This window comes from Ambystoma mexicanum, chromosome 12, assembly GCF_040938575.1.
Source record: "Ambystoma mexicanum isolate Mex_15411 chromosome 12, UKY_AmexF1_1, whole genome shotgun sequence".
NCBI classification, from domain to species: Eukaryota; Metazoa; Chordata; class Amphibia; order Caudata; family Ambystomatidae; genus Ambystoma; species Ambystoma mexicanum.
This window is the reverse complement of record NC_090936.1, coordinates 89860432-89878871: the sequence shown is the minus strand read 5'-3', so window position 1 is coordinate 89878871 and position 18440 is coordinate 89860432. Positions and strand designations below refer to the sequence as shown.

Here is an 18440-nt window from a genome sequence, read left to right as displayed (position 1 = left end):
CAGACTAGGGCAGTAAATCCAAGAGTGGAGAAATTATTTCGGCCATCGCCTACTGACCCTACATATATTAAAGGCCACGCCACCCCCAACTGCCTAGTGGTTACCACCACTCGGAAACGGGCGTGAGTACCCCTTGCTATGAGAGAGGCACCTCCTGATAAGGAGTCAAAAAGATTGGATGCCTTAGGTAAGCGAATTACCTCGGCATCTGCTTTTACCACGCGCATAGCAAACAACACTACTTTGCTTGCCAGTTAAGCAGATGCACAGTGGAAGCTTATGCAAGGAAGTCTCCAGGAGGTGCCTGAACCCGCAAAAACCAAATTACTCGCCATCGTGGCCGAGGCCAGGCAGGTCAACCAAAATGTACTAAAAAACAATCAGACTGCAGAGACAGCAGGAAGATCCTTAGCTCGGGGCACCCTGCTCAAACGACACTCTTGGCTCCGGAACTCAGGCTTCAAGCTGGACACCCAAGCAGCTCTTATTAACAAACCTATTGAGGGGTCGAATCTCTTTGGTAAAGTAGTCGACAATGCTCTAGAGACTGCCAAAAAAGAGCACAAGACTCTTAAATCCCAGCAACAAATCACACAGACCATCTGCAAATCCTAATAAAAGTAGAGGCACTTCTGGGAAAGGACGCCATAGAAGCCGTCCCTATTGTTCAGGTAAACTAGGGTATTTATTCAGTGCACTTCCTTGTACCCAAAAAGGACCTCACCATGTGCCCTGTGTTAGACTTGCACCCAGCAAACAAATTTGTCACACCTCAAAAGTTACGTATGGTAACCCTGTAGGAAGTAAATCCCCCACTGTTGAAACAGGGGGATTACATGGCAACATTGGACATGAAAGATACATACTTTCATATTTCAATGTTGCCAGCACACAGAAAATATCTAAGGTTCATGATAGAGGACAGGCACTATCAATTCAGGTTACTCCCCTTCGGCATTGCCTCGGTGCCAATGGTGTTTACGAAGGTCCTGGCAGTCGTAGCAAGAAGAAATCCAGCCTAGACCCCCCAGCCACATCAAACAGTTTCTAGGGGCTCTGATTCAGACAAAGGATGGCCTTGTCTTCCCTTCCAACTAGAGGGTTCAGAACATGTTTTCTCAGATCCCTCAATGTGTAGCCAGTCGGGAAGTGACGGTACGAAAGGCCATGGGCTTGCTAGCTATGATGGTGTCATGCATTTATTTAGTTCCCCGCACGCGGCTGCGCATGCGTCCCATGCAAGAGTGGCTCAACAGCCAGTGGTGTCAGGCCAGCGGACAATGGGAAGATCTGGTAGTTGTCTCGCCAGCACTCGTTCTCTCTCTGCAGTGATGGTCGAGGGAAAACCTCTTGAAGGGAAAGACCTTCACCACTCCTGCAGTAGAATCCACTCTCACGACAGGCGCATCTCTAACGGGGTGGGGGGTCTCACCTGCTTCAGCAGACAGCACATAGTGTGGTTCCCACAAGTAGCATCCAACCATATAAATCTGTTAGAGCTGCTAGTGGTATTCAAAGCACTGAAGGCCTTTCAGACACAGCTACATGGAAAGACAGTCTTGGTCCTGACAGACAGTACCAGAGCCAAGTATTACCTAAACAAACAAGGGGTCACACACTCTCCAGGGCTTTCCAAGCTTTCCCAGAACATTTGGATGTGGGCTCCCAGACAGAAGAAGTTCCTACTGTCACAACACGTTCCAGGAGAACTCAATCTTCTAGCAGACATGCTCAGCAGAGATTTTCCACTGCGGGTAGAATACGAATGGCGTCTGCACAAAGACATAGTCTCCAACGTCTTCGCAGAATGGGGCTTCCCATAGATCGACCTGTTCGCAACTCAGGAGAACGCCCAATGCCAAGACTACGCCTCCACGTACCCCCAGAACCGCTCCCAGGGGAACGGACTCTGTATAACATGGTCAGGGAAATTTGTCTACGCCCCCCCCCTACTCAACAATATAGTGCACAAGATGCACCAGGAACCAGTTACCATGATCTTTGTGGCCCCAATGTGGGCCCGCCAACCCTGGTTCGCTCATCTGATGGAAATGTCTCTCTCCCCATACACCCCCCCACAATCCCCCCACCCCACCCCGTGAAACTACCCTGCCCGTACAACATGTTGTCCCAGGACAGAGGGGGACACTACACCCATGCCTGCAAACTCTGAACTTTGCGGCCTGGCTCCCGACGTCATAGTTTGGGCACCTTCAACTCCCTCAAAGATGCATGGACATACTCAGTGAGGCTAGAAAACCTAACACTCGTTAATGCTATTCCAGTAAGTGGAAATGCTTTGTCATCTGGTGTAGGACCAAGGGCGTCAATCCCATTGATTGTTTGCCTATCCACATTGTGTTATACCGAACTCATTTGTTAGACTCGGGTTTGGTTCTAGCTGCTCTATCAGCCTACACTACGTCGCAACAGAAAGTGTTGTGGTGGAAAATACCTGTTATTAAGACTTTTATGGAAGGGGTTAAAAGAATTCACCCTCCCCCATTTCTAACCCAGCTCCCGGATGGGATCTAAATGTGGTTTTAACCAGACTCATGGGGTCTCCCTTTGAGCCAATGCTTAAAGCAAGTCTAAAAGACCTTACTTACAAAACGGCCTTCCTATTGGCTATCGCTTCTAGTAGAAGGGTTAGCGAACTACAGGCCCTTTCAGTTCTAGTCCCTTTTGTTACAGTTCACAGGGATACAGTGGGTCTGTGCGCACTCATCCCAGATTTGCACCAAAATTCATCTTTAAGTTCCATGTGAACCAATCAATGGAACTACCCACTTTCTTCTAGAATCCTACTAGCATGGCCGAAAGAAGCCTACACACACTAGATGTGCCCAGGGCAGTCATGTTCTACCTGGAAAGAAAAAAACGACTGAGGAAGACAAAATGTTTTTCATTTCAGTGGCAGCTGGTAGAGAAGGGGATCCTGTCTCTCAATCAGCTATCTCAAGGTGCATCACACTGTTATACTCTTGCTAAGAGAGAACTTTCCTTTAAGCCTAGAGCACACTCTGCTCGGGGCACTGGGGCTTCCATAGCATTCATTGCAAATGTTCCCCTTAAGTCCATTTGCAAAGCGGTAACCTGGAGTTCTGTACACACCTTTACAAAACACTGTTGCTTAGACACTCATTCTAGATCTGATTCTCAGGTGGGACAAGCAGTATTAAGACATCTTATCACTACTGTTCCTTCTCATAACCCACCTTCCACTCTGGGTACTGCTTGCTAGTTTATGCACAGCATGTGATTCTAAGCAGATTAACAAGCATCAGAAGACATGCATTGCTCATCGTAATCGCATTTCTGATTATTGTATCTACTTGGATTCACATGCGTCCACCCTGCCTCCCTGCTCAAGTGGAAGGAACATAGACATCTTACTACTTTCTCTCTTTATGTACTCACTCAGAATAGCCTTGGGCTCCCTCATGGCAGAAAAAATACAATTGGAGGTACATCTGCGCGTGAGGGATTTTGGGTACACTACACGTCACGATGGGGATAGTGTTACAGACACACCTATGCCGACGTCCCCCAAAGACGAGATGCAATACTCTGCAGTTACCACTGGATGTCGGACCATATGTACAGCATGTGAATCTAAGCGGATACAATCATCAGAAATGCTATTACTGTGAGTAATGCATGTCATGTACCCAAGTGCCTGAGATGGATGTACAGAGAGGCTGGGTGCTTGTGAAATGCAGGTTAGAATGAGGAGTGTTTTCTGTGTGAGAGTTCTCGGGATGATGGTTAGGGAAAGGCAAGATGGGAACTATTCGATGGTGGTTGTCTTTCCAGTAATGTCTTAACCTTTTACTTGCTGTAACATCTGCTATGACTAAAGCCTCACCTGTTTGTTACCTGCGAAGTCCAGACTGGTTCTTGCGTCGCGCTTCATATCTCAAGGGCTGAAATACCACACTGATTTACTTCTACTGCATCTCCCCTGCAGTGGGAACTTCTTTTTTGGTGTGGTGCCCATGATTGTCCATAGGACTACCAGGGCATGGTTGCTTATTGAGCTCAACATTTTGTTGCTGGCTGAGAGAACCTGTCAATAAAGTGCATTGGCAAGTAGACTGGTAGTAGCTGTATATTTTGTTTTAACGTCGTATTTCCCAGCCATTTTACTTTGTGGTAATTCTTTGTTTGAATGGGCCATGAGGAATGACCACAATGGTGGTTCTATTTAGATAGACTCTGGACTTAACGTATCCAGATACCTTTTGTGTGACTGAGGTTGGGTTTTAACTGCATGTGGATATCCCCGACTACTCTTTGACATGCCATTGAGTAATAAATGGTCACCTAAACTTTGAACGGTGCAGGGTTGTGGATTGGTGGGCCGGGTTACTGTGTGTTTGTGTATATGAGAGAGACACTATAAGGCTCTGCTTTTGCATGCCTGCAGCCTCCAATATTGTACTAGTAGTATTCCTGTCCTTGTAGTGTCCGCTGGACCGAAGCTTGAGGCTTCTCTGCTGCCTTCCTAGAACCTGGGTGTCATGCTGCTGCGTGCCTCGCCCCCTGCTCCTTAGGGGGATGTCTCCAGCTGCTCTGTGTTGTGGGGCCATTTCTGCTGACTAGGCTATACTTGAACTTCCTCTAACCTGCTTGCTGGGTTTCTTTAATGCTTTTTGTCGCTTCTGCGGTGCCCTCTTCTGTCTGGGATATTTAAAGTGGGTCCTTCATCTGGTTCCTGCTGTCTTGGTTCCATCTTTGTCCTGGACTGTGTTCACACTGACCGGACACCCCAACTATCCAGTAGCCAAGCCCAATTTCGACACTGAAGCTGTTTCACTTCAAGGGAAACTATGCCGGGCCAGCTTCTGTGTTAGCTGCTGTATGATTGCCTGTCACCGCCTGACCGTGGTAACCTTTCCTGGAACAATCCTCCTTCAATCTCGCAGAAGTCTGCAACTTTTCTTCATATGGGGCCACCTTCTGGAAGCTGACGGGAACCATTTGCTGTTCAACGCGACCAACTCCTGTCCCAAAAAGTGACCTCTACACCTGCGAGCCGTGGGCCTTCCTCACCCGAACCAAGGGCAGCAAATTGTGCCCACAACGAATTCCGGAAGATCTGCAGTGCCATCTGGAAGAATCAGAGTTAGGGGGTCGAAGAGGGGGCTGGGGGGGGGGGTGGGGGTTAAGAACTTGACTTTGGCACAAGGCCCCATATGAACTTAGGGTGGTACCTATAAATGATGGAAGCTGTTCTTGTGTTGGTGCTACCTATTTTCTCCTTGCAACTGACTGCTCACCTGTATTGCATTGGCAACTAATTAATATGCAATTCTGTTTCTAAGGGGAATGTGTATATGTGTAAGTGTTTTTGATTGACATACTACCTGTGATTTTCATATTCTTAGTGTGTACCTAAACTTCTAATAAATAAATGTATTTCTTTATACTTACTGTCTAACTTGAATTAAGTGTTGCTCTGTGTGGACTCTTAGCCCTAGACCACTCGCACACTTCTTGCTCACCACCTCTCTTGATTGGGTTTGGCTAACCTCTTAGTGTCTTTGTTATTTAGCATAAATATTGTTATTATTTGGGTATTAATTGAGCACGGGCCTAGCTTCAGGAAGCAACAGAGCTCCCCCCCAGGGCTGAATTTTGGAAATTGATCTAAGCAAATAGCATTGGCAGCATCCAAAAGAATTGTACGATTGAGGTTATTGGCAGCATCCGTTTTCTCTACACCCCACATTGTCTGTTAACGGTATGCATTGACGAAGTGGGCTTAAATGAACTGGGCTCCAAAATACTAATTAAGCTTTAGGCTCTTCGTTTGTGACGCACCGGATATAAAATGCCTCGTAACAAGGCTGACTACTGTGTTGTCAGTTTTAAAATGCCCTTTTTACCAATCTAAACCCCATCAGATTAATTAGCAGTGGATAAAAACATTTACAACAAAGGGGCAGGAGATGCTGGAGGGTGATTTTGAGCATGGGCAAACGTTGGAGGACTATTTCTTAGGTACTGTTTTTCGGTACTCAATATGCATAGTAATTCTGTTTATTCATTGTATCTTAATTTGTGCGGGTCTTCTGAACCAATGTCTGCCCCTAAACATCTTTTTCTTTAGAAATACTGTAATCCTGGCTCAAATTTGCAGAGGATTAATTCATGCATTTTAACCAAACTGAATTGTCAATTTGAGAGATTCTATGTGGAAGAAAAGTTTAACCAATTTGATCAGCAAATGGATTAGCAAAAATGAAAATATTGATAGTGCAGACACTTTTCTTTTAGGATTGTAAGTTTTGATACTATGCTCAAAACAGGTTTCTACACCTAATATTAAATTAATTTCATGCAGATCCAGGAAGTAAATGCACAGATAAAGAAAGAGAAAGAGGAAGCAGAGGCTCGTATGCGCCAGGCATCAAAGAGCTCAGATCAGTCCTCTGGTGGCGGCGGAGGGAGCACTAAACATTACTCAGAAGATGACTTGCAGTTATTAATCAAAGCCGTAAACCTTTTCCCAGCTGGGACAAATGCAAGGTATTCTTTCATTACACTTTAAATGTTATAAGGGCATATGGTTGTATCATCTTTGGCCATTTCGTCGAATGTTCATTTAGATGGATGTAATTTCGGATTGCACACCTAGAATGTTCCTTTAAGTCTTGAAAAGCTTAACCAGTGGAGTATCCCACATATTTAATCTTTACTTCCATTATTCAGTCAGAGTGATCATTTGCGATGCACAAGCTGTCTAATAGTCCTTCCAATTTCATGTTTTTAATATCCTTTTCCATGCCCTAAAACACATACGTCTTGCTATATTTCATGCATGATAGCCCTGTTTGTTAGATCAATGTACACCAAAATAATTGTTCACTTTCCGTGGCTTGCTTTTTAAGAGCTATTCACAGGTTATATAATAGCACTAGACATTCTCCAGCATGGGGTCTGGCATAGATTCACATGCTCATGAATATTCCCCGTCAGGCTGGGAGTCCCTGGTAAATGAAAAAACAGTTTCACTTTCACTTACAAACTGTCTTTCTCCTTTGAACCAATGTCCTCACGGTCATACTGCCCCCATCGAATGACAGCCCTCTCCCTAAGCCCTCTGGCAGCCATTTTCAGATTTTTACTGCAAGCTTCAGTTTGCTCTGTGAGCTACTTCTATGTTTTTTTGTTTTTTCGACAGAATAAGATTCTATTTTTGTTCCAAAAGAGCCTGTATGCTCTTTTCTGCTGACAGAGGGGATCCATTGTCAGTGAATTTGAGCTCCCCTCAAGGGTGAAGATCGTCGAAGTTTCCAGAAGGCCATCGGGCCTACTTCACGCCCTCTGACCATGATGGAGGATAAGGAGCGGAGGTCCCTCTTCAAGCCCAGCACCAAGTGCGGCCTACAGAATGTTTTTGTGGAAGACAATGCTCCTTCAATGCCCCTACTGCCTGCACCCAGACCGTAAGAAAGTGGAGTGCGAGATATGCATGGGGTTCTCCAAGAAGACTGGGAAGGACCGGCACAGTAGACTTGCGGCCTGGCTTAACGCTAAGGCTTCTTCCCTGTGCCCCAAGCAGGGTCATGCCTCACCCAGGACCCGCCGGTCCGGGGAGCGGTCTTCTAAGTCCTTTGAGGGCGCCTCATCCGTAGGCGCCCAAGAGGTCAAGAACCACACGTCTGAGTCCACGGGGGTCGCTGCGAAAAGCAGGTCCCCAGGTGGATAGTGCGCTATCGACGTCATCCTCTGCCTACATTGCCAGCCTGTCATGATGCCTACCCCCGGGGACCCAGACCAAGTACAGCAACCCCAGAAGCAGGCATCAAGTTATCCTAAGCAAGCCCAACAACCCCTGCTAGGGGCTATTTGGGTCCAGTCCTGGCGCCAGGCTCATTTGGAGAGTCAGTCCTGGCGCCATAGGCGCCAGGCTCATAGATTAGAACTTACCTGATTCAGACCATGCTGCAAACTTACCTGATGCAGACCATGCTGCAAGAGCTCCAAGCCAAAAGAGGCTTGGAAGGGACAACTTTACTTTGGGAGTATTTTTTACTCGGGCGGGGCTGGGGAGGAATACTTACCTGGGACTACTTTGGAAGATATTTAAACCACGCCCTAAGAGCAGCACAGGCTTCGCGTTATTCTGTATCCAGCAGCGTAAGGCTCACCGTGCCTGCAAGTCTGCATCCAGCCTTCTGCCACGCCCGCCTCGAGTTTGGAGCTCCTAGAAAAAAGGAGAAAAGGTTAGAACAAGAGCAATACCTTTGAATTCCCGATCCATCGCGCCTTCGAGCTGGAAGAAAGAAGTTATTTTATGCGCGTCGCCTCGCCTGCTGCAGCGCCGGGCTGAACTCACCGGCCTTCACAGCATCTTCACATTCCACCGCATCCTCCTGCATGTTCCCGCCGCACTCCGGCACCTAAGGAGAAGACCAGAACAGCAAGGTGAGCCAAGGGAATACACAGAGGAATATTAGTTGCCCCCATAGACTTACCTGATTTTACCACCGGGGGTACTATTCCTCTTCACGGGTCAGCGCAGCTTCCAATGCATCTTCACCGAACCCCGGCCCCTAAAGGGAAACAAAAGGACAGCAAGGTGAAACATAGGGACTAACAAGGGGAACCCTCCTCAGCACAATAGACTTACCTGACTTTACCGCCGGAGGTATTATTCCCGAGACTTCATACTTTCTCTCAGCGCCTGAATAAGGGAGAAAGCAACAGTTTACATATTGACATTATTTTATCGAACTGTGTTGGAAAATACAAATCCTTACCAGAATACTACCGGTTGCCACGAGGAACTCTTCATTAGGGTCAAGCTGCAACCTGCAAGGAATCGGACAAGAGTGAAAGTTAGGCATTTGAACTCTTACGAACTTTATACTTGTGGCGTCTTGCCGGGAATCTCTGAGTCAATATAGTTCTGGAACTCACCAATTCCTTCGAGCCAGTGAAGCAACTGGTTATCAATGCGCCCCTGCGCTCAATGCAGGATGGAGAGCTCATCTTTTCAAACCATCAGGTGAGACTATAAGAGGGGACATCAAAGGTGATCTGTGGGGGGATTTACACTCAACTCCATGGGTGGTTAATTCCCTTTCTACATTTGCAGAAGAATATTCCTACGGGCCAAGCAAACGAAGCTAGGTGGGCCAGTCCAGTCCGTCATCTCGGCCCTACGCGTCACATTGGTGGAGACCGCAGCTGTCCAGTTCCGATCAACGCCTTTTGGGAGCCAGGTGAGCGTAACACAGTCGGCAATTGAGCTCCTCCTCAAAAAGGAAATCTACCCTGGCTAAACTGTAAGAGAAATCAGAGTGGCCGCGGACGGAGGAGAAGAAAAAGGCCAACTGCCCAAGCCGACCCAATCAGCCCACGTTAAATCGTTGTCGACAATAGAGTTGGTGGCAGCTACTCGAACAATGGCTGAGGGAGCTAACCCTGTGAAGGTGGCCCCAGCAGCATAGAAAGTATCCTTGCCCCTAGGCGCGACACCACCAAAGTGACTTTGGCCAAGTCTGCAGAAACACCAGAATGTGGCAAACCGGCTCATGCCCCGGATCCAGACCCACAGGGGGTTGGGAGAGCCCTGAAGCAGCTCTACCAGTCTGTGGCACAAGCCATAGAGGTCTCGTTCACAGACTACAAGGACCAGGAGTCCTTGCACACGGCCCATGCGGACGAGTTAAAGGACAGCGATGGAGGCGACAGCGATGACGCAGATGACGGCGCAGGGCCTAGTTTTCCGATCCTACCAGCTCAGCCGAGGGATGTGTCTCTAGAAATTTTTGACCTTTCACACCTTGGTGTCAAAGATCCAGAAGAGGATGCCACCGGGCCCGGTTCCTGTGGTCCACCAGGCCCACCGTTCAGCCTCCAACTAGGAAGAGGAAGTGTCATCCGACGCCCCCATGTCAGCCTCCACATCTGCGTCGGGCCCCCTCTTCGAATGGATTCTGTCTTCCCACGTATTCCTCATCTTAGATATTCAATATCCTCAGCTTTACTACTTCAGAAAAATGTATATCCACCATAGGGCGCTGTGCTCGAAGTTGCTGCGTCAATGTCCCTCCTGAGGCAGCCGTCGAACGTCGATGTCATCCGTAGTATAAATGCCTCGAGCCACGCCTGTCGGCTTCAGTTCCGTTTTTCAGATAGCTTTCGCTTCGTATCAAGAAAACAGCGCTTCAGTTCATCGAACTACGTCTTCTTTGTCGAATCCTTCCACGCCTAAAACTGGCTTTAAAAAAATGTCTTTTACCGACCCCCTTCGAAATTACCTCTGGTGTTTGGGTCCGGACCATTGAGTGGACGAGTGCAGTTCCTGTCAGGCAATGACCAACAAAGCCCTCAAGGAATGTAGAGGTAAACTGGTGGTGGAGGAGGAACCCTCAAAGTCTTCTTCGAGACGAAAGAAAGACTCGGCTGAGTTGAGTGACAAACGTCATAAATCGAAGAAATCAAGGTTGAGGAGTCGGTCTAGGAAGTAGTCTTTGTCTTAAAAAATCAAAGAAAAGGCAACACCAATCTCCCTATTCCTCTTCGACGTCATCAGAAGCAGAGGTTTTCTCCTGCCCTTCTAAATATGATTCCCTTAAAAAGTGGGAGTCCTTCTTGAAACCAAGGTCTATACCACAGTAGAAAAGGTTTCATCCAGAAGCTAGAAAGGATTTTTTCAAATCCATGTCTTCCATTTATGAGGAGCAATCCTCTGAGGAGGACATTTCACTTGCTGTTGCTCAGTTTGGAACAAGAGAAGTTCCTGAAGAGTTAATTGACCCTCATTCTAAAATGGCTGACTGCAAGTGGTCTGGACACATCTCCTGAGTTAGATTTTAAAAGACCTCACCCTGCTGATCACGCAGACTTGGGAGACTGATGAATAGAGTGACAGAATTCATGGGATGGAACAGGAATTCCCCTATTTACCAACAGGATGACATGACGGATATCCTTTCTGGAGACCCTCAACAGGATCCCATACTTCCTTTTCACATAGCTCTACAAAGGAAGGTGATGGCTTCATGGGAAACCCCTGAGTCGGCTCCTGCAGTAAATAGAAAATTCACGAGTAAATACGGGCCCTCTTCTGACCCTGAATATTTAATAAAGCATCCATCACCTGAAAGTTTAGTGGTCCAGGCGTCCACATCCACTAGGAAGTCTGCATACACTACAATTCCCCCAAATAGGGATGACACAAAAGTTGATGCATGTTCTCGTAAGATTTTTTTCTTTGGGAAGCATGGCATTAAAATGAACAAATGTGACTTGCACCCTTGCAAGATTCACATTCACATTTGCAAGAATCCCTGTGGGATTGTATGACAGCGGCAGCTGAACATATTCCTGAGGGCGAGGAGCGCGAAGGGTTCCTTACGACTTTGAGAGATGGAAAGAAGGCTATGGGGGAATGCCTTTAATCAGGTCTGGGTACTGCTGACAGCATCAGTAGGCACTTGGCATCTAGCACAGTGCTACGCAGATTTGCGTGGCTTAGAAAGTCAGGGTTTGCACTGGATTTACAAGCCAGACTTCTCAATATGCCATTTAATGGCGTACGGTTGTTCGGCAGCAAGGCGAATGAAAGTTTGGAGAAGCTGCAGGCCCCTAAGACGGCAGCTAAGTCTCTTAATGCCTCCATATGACATCCTTAACAACACCCCTACACAGGCTCATCTTCCTTGAGGGGTCATCCTTTTCGTTTTTATTCCTTATTTGGAACGGGAAGAGGACAGGCCAGTCAAAGAGGACAAAGGGAATTTCCCTGGGGGCGAGGAAAAGGTGCTAAATCAGCAGCTGCATCTGTTCCCTCAGTCGCTGCTGCAGCTGCCGCAAAACCACTCTGAGGTTTTGAACCACAAGACCCCGGTGGGAGGCAGGATCTCTCAGCATCTGAACGAATGGGGGGGGCATTACTTCAGATGCTTGGGCACTAGAAACAGTGGCCCATGGTTACTGCCTTCCTTTTCAGAAGAAACCTCAGGATCACCCTCCGGGATACAACTCTGTTAAAATTCCAGATCCGTTCCTGTTGCAGGAAATCTTAACCCTGCTAGAGAAAGGTGCAATAGAACATGTACCAGTAACAGAGAGGAATAAGGGTTGGTATTCCCCATACTTCCTAATTCCAAAAAAGGATGGAGGATTGAGACCCATCTTGGACTTAAGAAACTTGAACAAGTTCCTCAGGAAGGACAAGTTCAAGATGGTTACCCTTTCTCAGATCCTTCAGGCTCTCCAGCTCCAAGACTGGTTGGTATCATTGGACCTTCAGGATGCTTACTTTCATGTGCCAATCCATATCAAGCACAGAAAAGTACCTGAGGTTCGCGATTGGCAATTCTCATTATCAGTTCGAGGTCTGCCATTCGAGTTGACCTCCGCCCCAAGGGTTTTCACCAAGCTGATGGCTGTGGTGGCAGCGAGTCTCAGGAGAGTGGGGATTCATGTCTAACCTTACCTGGACGATTGGTTGATCAGGGCAATTTCACACTCACAAGCCCAGGTGCATTTGACCATGACCTGCCACTTCTTGCACAGACTGGGCTTCTCCCTCAATTACAAGAAGTCAAAAATGATTCCACTCCAAAAGCTCCAATTTATCAGAGCAGTCCTGGATACTTCCTCGGGCAAAGCGTCGCCTCCCGAGGCGAGAGCTCACCACATTCTGCAGATGGTAACAAAGTTTCAGAATGCCCAAAATCTGCTGGCCTTAGATTTTCATAGGTTGCTCGGCCTCATGGCATCCTGCATTTTTCTAGTGCCAGAGGGCAGATTGAGAATGAGATCCCTTCAATGGGCCCTCAGGACTCAATGGTCTCAATTTTCGGGGAATATGTCAGATCTTCTGCAAGTCCCGACCAGAGTGGCTCAAGATCTTCTATGGTGGGCTTACAAGGAAAATATCCTCGAGGGAGAATCTTTTTGGCAACCATGGCCACAGATAACAGTAGTGATGGAAGCTTCACTCACACAGGGTGGGGAGCTCATACCAACGATCTGACAATCAGCGGTCGTTGGTCTCCATCAGAGTCCAAACTACACATCAACCTTTTGGAGCTGAGGGCAATCAGACTAGCACTGAAGGCCTTTCTGCCCTCTGTACGGGGAACGAATGTCCTGATAATGACTGACAACACAGTGGCCATGTACTACCTCAATATGAGAGGATGAGTACAGTCACTACCACTTTGCAGAGAGGCAATGCAACTCTGGTTCTGGACTATGCAAGAAGGAATCGCTCTGTCGGCAGTTCACCGAGCCGGAGAGCAGAACACAGCGGTGGACGCTCGAGCAGGCAGAGCACAGTGTCCCACGAGTGGGAACTAGCTCAGGAAGTCCTTCAAGAGATCTTTACTCTTTGGTGAACCCCTCAAGTGGATCGTTTCGCGACCAGTGTCAACAGGAAGTGCAATCAGTACTACTCAATGGAATTTCCCACAAGAGGAGCTCTAGGGGGCGCGTTTGTAGCGGACTGGGAATTTTCACTCCTGTACACATTTCCTCCAGTCCTTGTGATTCCTTATGTGATCAGGAGGTTAAGAAAGTTCAGGAAAACCATGATCCTAATAGCCCTGGATTGGGCCAGGAGGACTTGGTACCCGGACCTTCTGGATATGTCCATCTGCCCTCCAATACGTCTTCTCTCGCAAGAGGAAGGTCGGGTGCTCCATCCAGAGGTCAAAACACTCAGCCTTCACGCATGGTTTCTGAGAGGCTAAGGTATAAGGATTGGGACCTTCCGGATGACGTAATGGAGATTCTGCTATCGGCCAGCAACTAAATCCTTGTACAGGTATCGTTGGAACAAGTTCAGTAACTGCTGCAGGGATAAGAATGTGGATCCATTCCAATGTGATATTCCTACAGCACCATCTTTCCTTTTGCACTGGATCAATTTGGGGCTCCAAGTTGGCACAATAAAAGGATACTTGGCAGCGCTATCTATTTTTAAGCGCTCCTCAGAAGAAGTGTCTTATTTCAAAATGGCCATAATTGTGCAGTTCCTGAAGGGGCTCACTAATGTGTACCCTCCAATACCCTTTCAGGTACCTGTGTGGGTTTTAAAATTTCTCACATGTATTCCGTTTGAACCTTTGCATTCTTGCCCACTAAGGCTCCTTACTTTAAAAACAATACTTCTAGTGGCAATTACATCAGCCCACGGGGTGAGAGAGTTGCAGGGCTCTCTAGTAAGCCTCCTCACACCATTATTCATAATGATAGTTATTCTTAGGGTTAAACCCTCCTTTCTGTCAAAAATTGTCTCTGACTTTCATCTGTCACAAAAAATAACATTACCTTCTTTTTATTCTCCTCCTCATGTAAGTAAGGAGGAAGAATGGTTACACAGACTGGACCCAAGCGCTAAATTTCGACAATGTCACCAATTGTTTGTGGGATGTACTGGACACAAATCGTGTTTAGCGGTAACTAAGCAAACATTGTCCAGATGGATAATTTTGGCAATCGCTGAAATAGGTTGGCTGGAAAAGATCCTCCAGATGGGCTAAGAGCTCATTCAACCAGGGGCATGGCAACTTCAACAGCTCTTAAGAGGGGTGTCCCAGTGCAAGAAATTTGTGCAGCAGCCACCTGGTCATCTATGCACACTTTTGTGAAGCATTACTCTCTAGGTTCTACATCATCACAAGGGAGTCTCTTTGCAAAAGCTGTACTTCATACAATATTTCTGGTACTCCCTCCTCCAAATTCATACTGCTTTGGGAGCCTATCTAAGATTAGGAATACGTGGGAGGCCACAATCCATTCGAGGAACAAGTTACCTACCAACTGTAACGTTCTTTCAACTGGTTGTTCCTCCCACATATTCCTCATCGACCCTCCCAACTTACCACGCAGTACAGTTTACGTGTCTTTACACTCAATGTTCCTTGAGAGCGTCCGGTCTAAGGGGTACGCCTCATCTACTCATTTTAAAAATATATGAAAAAACAGAATTTGAAGCCAACTGGCGCGGCTCGAGGCATTTATACTACGGATGACGTCGATGTTAGACGGCTGTCTCCGAGGGACATCAATGCTGCAACCTCGAGCACACGCCCTCTGGTCGAGAACATTTTCTCCGAAGCAGCAAAGCTGAAGATATTGAATATCTAAGATGAGGAATACGTGGGAGGAACATCCAGTCGAAAGAACATTACAGTTGGGAAGTAACTTATTTCCTAGCAGACTTTGACACTGGGACGGACACGATTCCGAATGACGGCGACAGCTATATCGTCATAGCGGGCAGCGGGGTTCCTCATTTGGCTGCTCCACCTAGGGCATCCCCACCGGACGAGGTGGGGTCGGTCCATTCCATGATTGCCAGAGCCTCTGAGCTTTTTTAGCTTGTGCCTAAAGAAACCAGGAAGGAGGGTTTCTTGTACCAGAGGCGCGAGTACAGGAGGAAGACTATCATGGCAGTGCCTCTTCTGGATGACGTGTGGGATGAGGGCTTGCCCCTCTTGAAGAACCTTTGCATGGCTCCAGCCGAACTGGATAGGCTGGAGAAGAAGAACTGGGTGCTGGACTCCGTACCCAAGTGCCTGAGGTCGCAACCATCGCCCGATTCAGTGGTGTTGGCAGCCGTGAGGAAATGGTTTGGTAACCCGTTCTTGTCTTCTGTCCCTCCGGACAGTGAGGGGAAGAAGCTGGACACCCTAGGAAGGAAGGTGATTTGCACTGCGGCGTCCATGATCAGGGCAGCCAACGCACTGGCGATCCTAGCCAGGTACAACAGGGCGCTGTGGTACAAGCTGGGCACTATTCTGGGGTTCCTCCCTGACGATAAGAGGATGGAGGCAATCGCTCTTTTCAAAGAGGGGGAAGATGCGTCTGATCACGCAATTACAGTGGCGTTGGACATGCCGACACAGAGTTCCGGCAGATGGGGCACAGTGTCGGCCTTTGTTGACAAGGCTGGATGAAGGCCACGAATTTCCGACAGGAAGTCCAGTCGAAGGTGTTGGACATGCCCTTCGATGGAGAGAACTTGTTTGGGAAGGTCGTCAACGAGTCCCACCGAGCCGTCAAGGTGGACACAGAGACGGCCTGTTTCTTGGGCACTCTCCAGCAGCAGCGCTCCACTTTTGGCTCCTCCAGGGGAAAGTCGAGCAGGTCTTCCAAAGGTTTCTCCTCTTCATACCGTCAGCCTTCCAGAGCCACGGCCTAGGAAGCCTACCGAGGCCGTTCCCAGGCCTATGGTAGCAGAGGACAGCGTCACCGTCACCCGCAGGGCAGGACGCTGGCTCCGAAACAGGCCTGAACCAGCCAGGACGTCAGGCCCCACGCGTGCACCCAGGTGGGTGGCTGGCTGACGAAGTTCATCAGCAAGTGGAAGATCATCACTGACGGATGGGTGCTGGACGCTCTCGCCCAGGGACACACCCTGCTCGAACATCGCTTGGGAGCACAGGGTTTCAAAACCCTCCATACCAGGAGACGGTCATCACGGATGCTTCCCTTGAATGCTGGGGAGACCACATCGGACGTCTGCACACCAGAAGCATGTGGCTGCTGGAGGAGACGGATCTCCATATCAACTTTCTGGAGCTACGGCCAGTGTTCTCAGTTCTAAAGTCGTTCCTTCTGTCTCTGAAGGGCAAGGTGGTGAGGTTCTATATTGGATAACACCACCACAATGCTCAACATTAGGAAACAGGGGGCACTCGATCCCAAGTGGTCTCAAAGGAAGTGCAGGACGTCGGACGAGAGATGTTCCTCGTTCCTCTTCACCTAGCGGAAGTCAAGAACACCATTGTAGACTCCCTCAGCAGGGAGCTGTGCTCCTGCCACAAGTGGGAACTTCAGCAGGACCAGGTGAATCGCTTATTTGTCAAGTGGGGCAGGCCCCAGATCGATCTGTTTGCGACAGTGGCGGACTCCAAATTCCAGAACTTTGCCAGCAGATTCTACCAAGCAAGGAGCATGGGGGATGCATTCTCCTTCCCGTGGGGAGGCCTTTTCCTGTACGCGTTTCCTCCGTTGCCTCTCCTGCCACGAGTCATCAAAACACTCAGTGCCAATACAGGATGATACTCATCGCTCCTGCGTGGCCGAGGCAGATTTGGTACCCGGACCTTCTCAGCCTGTCAGCGTCGCCTCTGGTCAAGCTGCTGGTAGTTACGGACCCTCTTACCAGAAAAGGAGGCGCAATCCTTAATTACGACCCAGGAACTGAAGGCTAGGCTCCTGCAGCCCTAGAGTTTGGTGGATACGAATTGCCTGCGGACTGCAGAGAGATCCTCGCCAAGGCCAGGCCGGCGTCGACTTTGAAGTACTACGGTCACAAGTGTAAGCGTTTTGCTATGTGGTGCCGGTCGCAGAAGATTACCTTGCTGAGGGACACAGCCCTGCAAACTCTTCCATACTTGCTTTCCTCTGCCAAGGCTAGCCTGGCACACGCTTCTATCAAGGTGCATCTGGCGGCTATCTCCCGCTACACCAGGTCTCCAGGAAGATCTTATCTGTGGTCTCACTGACTCGTCAAGGAGTTCCTCAAAGGACTTTTTTGACCTTTCCCACTGGTGAAGGCTCCTGCCCAGGCGTGGGAACTCAACGTGATTCTGACATGGCTCATGGGGGGGGCCCCTCTTAGAGCCAATGCACCTGGCCCCTCAAGTTCCTCTCGTAGAAAAGGGCTTTCCTTGTGGCCATCACCTCTGCCAGAAGGGTGGGTGGGATTCAGGCCCTATCCTGCAAGCATCAGCTCAATATAGAGGATATATATGAATTCAATAATCTTTCAAACAATCGGCATTTAAAAATTTGAATTCAACATTCTAACTCAAAAATAGTTTTAATGAAGAGGGTGTTGAGGATACACTCTGAAAATCTCAAAAACATAACTTTTTAAACAAAATCATATGTACATACGTATATTAACAATAGCTTGGTGATAAGAATGGAGATCCCAATACTATTTTCACAATGTGTTATTCAATTTAAACATGAATTAAACATTTCTCAAGAACTCAAACAATGGTGAAAAATGTTATACATCTTAAAAACACCCAACATAGCATTTTCAAATCATGTATAGAACTGTTTTCAACACTTCCAGGGTCTATCCAATAGTGGGCCCTATCAGTCTCTACCAGTCTCTACTGTGTAAGCTCCAAAAGTTGTCTTCCAGTGAACAACTTAAAACCAACGCGTTTAGGAAAAAAAATTTCTTCTTCAGAGCTAATGTTTCTTTATCTTTCTAGTTCTATAGCTGTGAATATAACGGGTACCAATACTTAATCAGATTTTCAAAATATACCCAAGTGTCTTGTAAGGCATTCAATAAAGTAAAGTATATTCCCTATCACTGACCTGTGTGTCTTAATTTACTGTGTGCCGTCCTAACAAAACAGCGGGAATGAAGTCCCACTATTGATATGTACAACATATGCCATGATACAGATGTATACAATATCCGCGTCCGGACAGAA

The 18440-nt window shown here is 47.8% G+C and overlaps 1 protein-coding gene across 1 annotated transcript in view; it reads left to right on the top strand.

Moving 5' to 3' along the window:
* The window catches only part of DNAJC2 (DnaJ heat shock protein family (Hsp40) member C2), a 630220-nt gene that overhangs the window by 480764 nt on the left and 131016 nt on the right, over positions 1-18440 (top strand). The window contains exon 13 of the mRNA XM_069628062.1: positions 6350-6534. Within this exon, the coding sequence (XP_069484163.1) occupies positions 6350-6534 (185 nt within the window). The remainder of the gene's footprint in view (positions 1-6349; positions 6535-18440) is intronic.